At 59.8% G+C, this 3,674-nt stretch overlaps 1 protein-coding gene across 1 annotated transcript in view; it reads right to left on the bottom strand.

Annotated features, from left to right (window-relative positions):
- Window positions 1-575: 575 nt before the first annotated feature.
- LOC103616110 (carbonic anhydrase 15) overlaps window positions 576-3,674 on the bottom strand; it is a 7,107-nt gene continuing 4,008 nt past the window's right edge. The window contains exons 4-9 of the mRNA XM_017734741.1: window positions 3,482-3,652; window positions 3,117-3,277; window positions 2,374-2,466; window positions 2,019-2,085; window positions 1,681-1,847; window positions 576-1,035 (exon numbers count right to left, since the gene is read on the bottom strand). Of these exons, the coding sequence (XP_017590230.1) occupies window positions 817-1,035; window positions 1,681-1,847; window positions 2,019-2,085; window positions 2,374-2,466; window positions 3,117-3,277; window positions 3,482-3,652 (878 nt within the window). The 3' untranslated portion in view covers window positions 576-816. The remainder of the gene's footprint in view (window positions 1,036-1,680; window positions 1,848-2,018; window positions 2,086-2,373; window positions 2,467-3,116; window positions 3,278-3,481; window positions 3,653-3,674) is intronic.

The raw sequence follows: 3,674 nt of genomic DNA, 5'->3' as shown, positions 1-3,674 counted from the left end.
GTTCTACGGCCACCGCCGGGGCTGGGGGCTCGAGCCCTGCACTGGCAGTGGTTCCCTCCAGAAATGATGAAAAACCTCACCCTGCCCCGCTCTTCTCCCAGATAATGGTCTGTGCTCTTCACCCATAATTCAGGAGAAGATGGGAACATGCCTGGAGCTCCAGCACATTAATTATGAACCACCCCCCCCCCACGCAGCCCTGCCCCGGCGGCGCCGGCGGGGGCGGGTATTCCTGCCAGCACAAAATGAGCTCCGTGGAAAGATCCCTGTGTCCTGCACAAGGGCACTGCAGGTGCCGTGTTCCCAGTGACGCCCCCATCCCTCCAACAGCCAGCCCCAGCCCTGGGGAAAGCGACGGGGCAGCGTCTGCAGCACAGGGACCGCATGGATCGTGAGCCAGGGCCGGGATTTGGCTCTCTCCTGCCCGCCTGCGCCACCACGCAGGGGACAGCCCGGAATGCCACCCAGACACCACCCCCAGCTCCCTGCCCACTGACCCCACGGTGCCCCACGAGCACCTGCCCCAGATGTCGAAGGGACACAGAGCCAGCAACAAAGAGGCAGCAAACCACAGCCACTGGCGAGGACCTTGGCTTTATTCCAGCCTCTACAGCATCCCCCTCTCAGCAGCTCCCACTGCCCATCTACAGGGGCATCCCAGGGTAGCTCCAGGCTTGCAGAGATTCACCTCTGCAGAGATGCAGGTTCACAAAATCTTCGCCCAGCCAAGGTTTCAACGTGCTTTTTTTTTTGTGTTTTCCCATTTCCCATGAACAAGATGCGTCGCCTCCATCTCCCCTGCAGCAGGGCCAGACCCTACGGGGCTGGCAAGAAGAGGCTGAGCAAGGCCAGGAGGAGCAGAGGCGAGAGGAGCTGGTGGTGGCCCCCGTGCAGGGACCCACCTCTGGCTGTGGCCCCCCGGGAGGCAAAGATCTTCCGCCTGCGGAGGGGCTGCGGCGGGCGGAAGTTGTTGATCATCTTTAGGAGCATGGATCCCTCGAGTGGGAAGTGGAGAGTGCTGACGAATGCTTTCAGCTGCACAGGGAGAGAGGGAGGATGAGCAGCTGGATTGCCAGGCACCCCGAACCCCTGCCCACTGCAAGCCCCCCTCATACTGCCCTGTTGCCAGGGGCACAGGACCCATGGCATGGCCCCACAACAGTGGGTGTTCTCCCACCACCCCCACTGCTCTTCTGAAGCCAGACCCACAGGTAGGCACAGAGGCAGGTCCTTACAAGGATCAGGTCTTGAGTTTTAAAGGAGCTAATTGTGGTTTTTTGCCAACAGCGAGCACTTATAGAGTGGCTGGCCCATGACTTCCTCAAGAAAACACATCTACTAAGATGCTTGGGCAGCAGAGGAGAATTCCTTCCTTCCATCCATCCATCCATCCATCCATCTCCTTGGAGCCTCTACTGAGCTTCAACAGATGCACTCCTATTTCTCTTTCTGAATGCCAAGGCTGGGTAGGAGAGCAGTATGGATGGGATTTCTTCCCACTGGCAGGTGGCCACGTCTCCATTGCTTAACCTTCATAAAATTAATTAATTGCCAAGTTGCCAGGAGCGTTATTATAGAGATGACTTTCCCTGTGCTCTTGCTCAAGGGTCAGGAAGGACAAGGAGAGAGGTCACCCTGGGGATCCAGCCTTTTGTGTGCTGGGGCTGTACATGCCAGTACCTGCTCCTGGCCAATTTCCACTGGCTCCTCGAAAACAGTCCAGACGACGGCCTCGCTGCAGTCGGGGGTGGTGAGGGAGCCCTGGTAGCGGTAGTAGCCGGAGAGCCGGCCGGCACGCGGCAGCAGCGTGCTCAGGCGGAAGGTGGAGGCCAAATCCACAGAGTCCCCTGTGGGCCAAGACAGGGATACTCAGCCTGTGCTCTGCTGAGGGTGTGGGGACAGCAGGGCTCCCATCAGTTTCCCTTCAGCCAGATGAACCCACAGTCTGGCAGGTCCCCCTGCCCTCCCACACCAGGGTCTCCCCTTTCCTGCCCCACCCTGATGAGGAGGCGACTCACCAGCGTGGGAGACATTCCTGAGCCCCGCCACGATGGTGTTATAGTTGGTGTTAGTGGTTTCAGAGACCTGTGTACGGGGAGAATAAGTGGTTGAAGTCAGGCAGAGCCTGGGCAGGGCAGAGCTGGGTCATCCTGTCCTGCCTAGCAACCACAGGCAGAGCCAGCCCTGCCTCACATTGTTGCAGAGCAGTGGGGAAGGGTTCCCAGCACTCTCTTGCACAGTCAGTGGGTTCCCCAGCCTCTCCTGGCCTTGACCCAGCCCTCCTGCCCCTTCCTGCTCCCTCAGGACACCCATACAATGCTCCCCCGGCTGCACCACCAGCACCCAGTTTCTAGGGGGCCCCTGCAGACCCACCTGGAAGAAGAAGCCAAGGACAGCCAGCCCATTGGGATGCCCCTTGGCCTCTGCCAGTGTCTGGTACTTGACATTCATGTGGACGATGTGCATCTGAGGAAAGCACAGAGGAGCCAGGCGTGGACAACTGCCCCCAGCCAACACCCTGGCAGCAGGACATTCTGCTAGGGGTCCTTCCAGCCAGTTTGGGATGGCCGGACACTGAGTCGACCTCTCCCAGTAAAGCCCTCCTGGTCCCACTGGCACTTCTGTGGGGTGGCTGTTCGGAGGATCAAAGCACCCCAACGAAGCAAGCATCCTTTGAAGGGTGTGCAAAAGGGGGACAGCAGTCCCGGGGTGTGCCAGACACAGAACATAAATTCTGCTTTCCTCTGGCAGATAATGAATATTTTAGAGGAGCAGAGCCTCTTTCATCCAGAAGGATCCCGATGTGCTTGGCACAGTCCTGCTTGCTCTCACTTGCATTCACTAGCTCAGTGTGTGGTCCCATTAGGGCACAGAGCCCCCCAAAGCCTGCTGAGTGCCTCAGATGAGGCAGCTTGGCCATGCATGGTAAAGAAACACCTCTAGTCTCACGTCAGCTGCTTTTTCACCACCCAGGTGCCTGTGCAGGGGCACAGTTGAACCCACCAGAGTTCAGTCACCTGCTGCATGACAGCCTTGGGGTGTCCCAGCATCACCCCTTCCCACCGCACCAAAGGCTTGGGCGACCCAGAATGTGATGAGGGCTTTTTCTCACCTACCTCCATGGGAAGCTGGCGCCCGTCAAGGGTGTGCTCAGAACCATTCCTGGCTGGGCTGCCCCAGTGGAAGTGGAGCTGGATCGCACGGTACCTGCCGGGGAGGCCCCCGCCGCTGATGGTGATGTGCTCAGAGGCCGATTCACTCGCCAGGCTCAGCATCACTGCAAGGGCAGCAGGGCAGGGTGAGGGGGGGCTTAGGATGGGGAACAGCCCTGGCACAGCTCCTTCTCCCTGGCTTCATCCCAGCACTAACATTAACCTGCATGGCATCCTGGAGCACCTGGGAGTGGCACCAGAGCCAAGCCCCAGTCAGGATGGTGACTGGGGAACTGGGGCAGGGGAAGGTGCCCGGCTTCAGCACGCACCTGTGTGCCCGTTGTTCGTCAGCCTCCACTTGCCAGGGGGAGCCTGGTCGTAGCCCTCAAAGAGGATGTCCCCGAGGCCACCATCCCGCTGCAGCCGGCGCCTGTCGATGTTCACAGGGGACTGCTTGTCGCCACCGCATGTGGCTTTCAGCTCCTTCCAGTGGCTGGGGCCCCCGGGGGGGGGAGGACGGGA

Source organism: Corvus brachyrhynchos, unplaced genomic scaffold, assembly GCF_000691975.1.
Source record: "Corvus brachyrhynchos isolate BGI_N302 unplaced genomic scaffold, ASM69197v1 scaffold114, whole genome shotgun sequence".
NCBI classification, from domain to species: domain Eukaryota; kingdom Metazoa; phylum Chordata; class Aves; order Passeriformes; family Corvidae; genus Corvus; species Corvus brachyrhynchos.
This window is presented reverse-complemented; position numbering and strand designations above follow the sequence as displayed.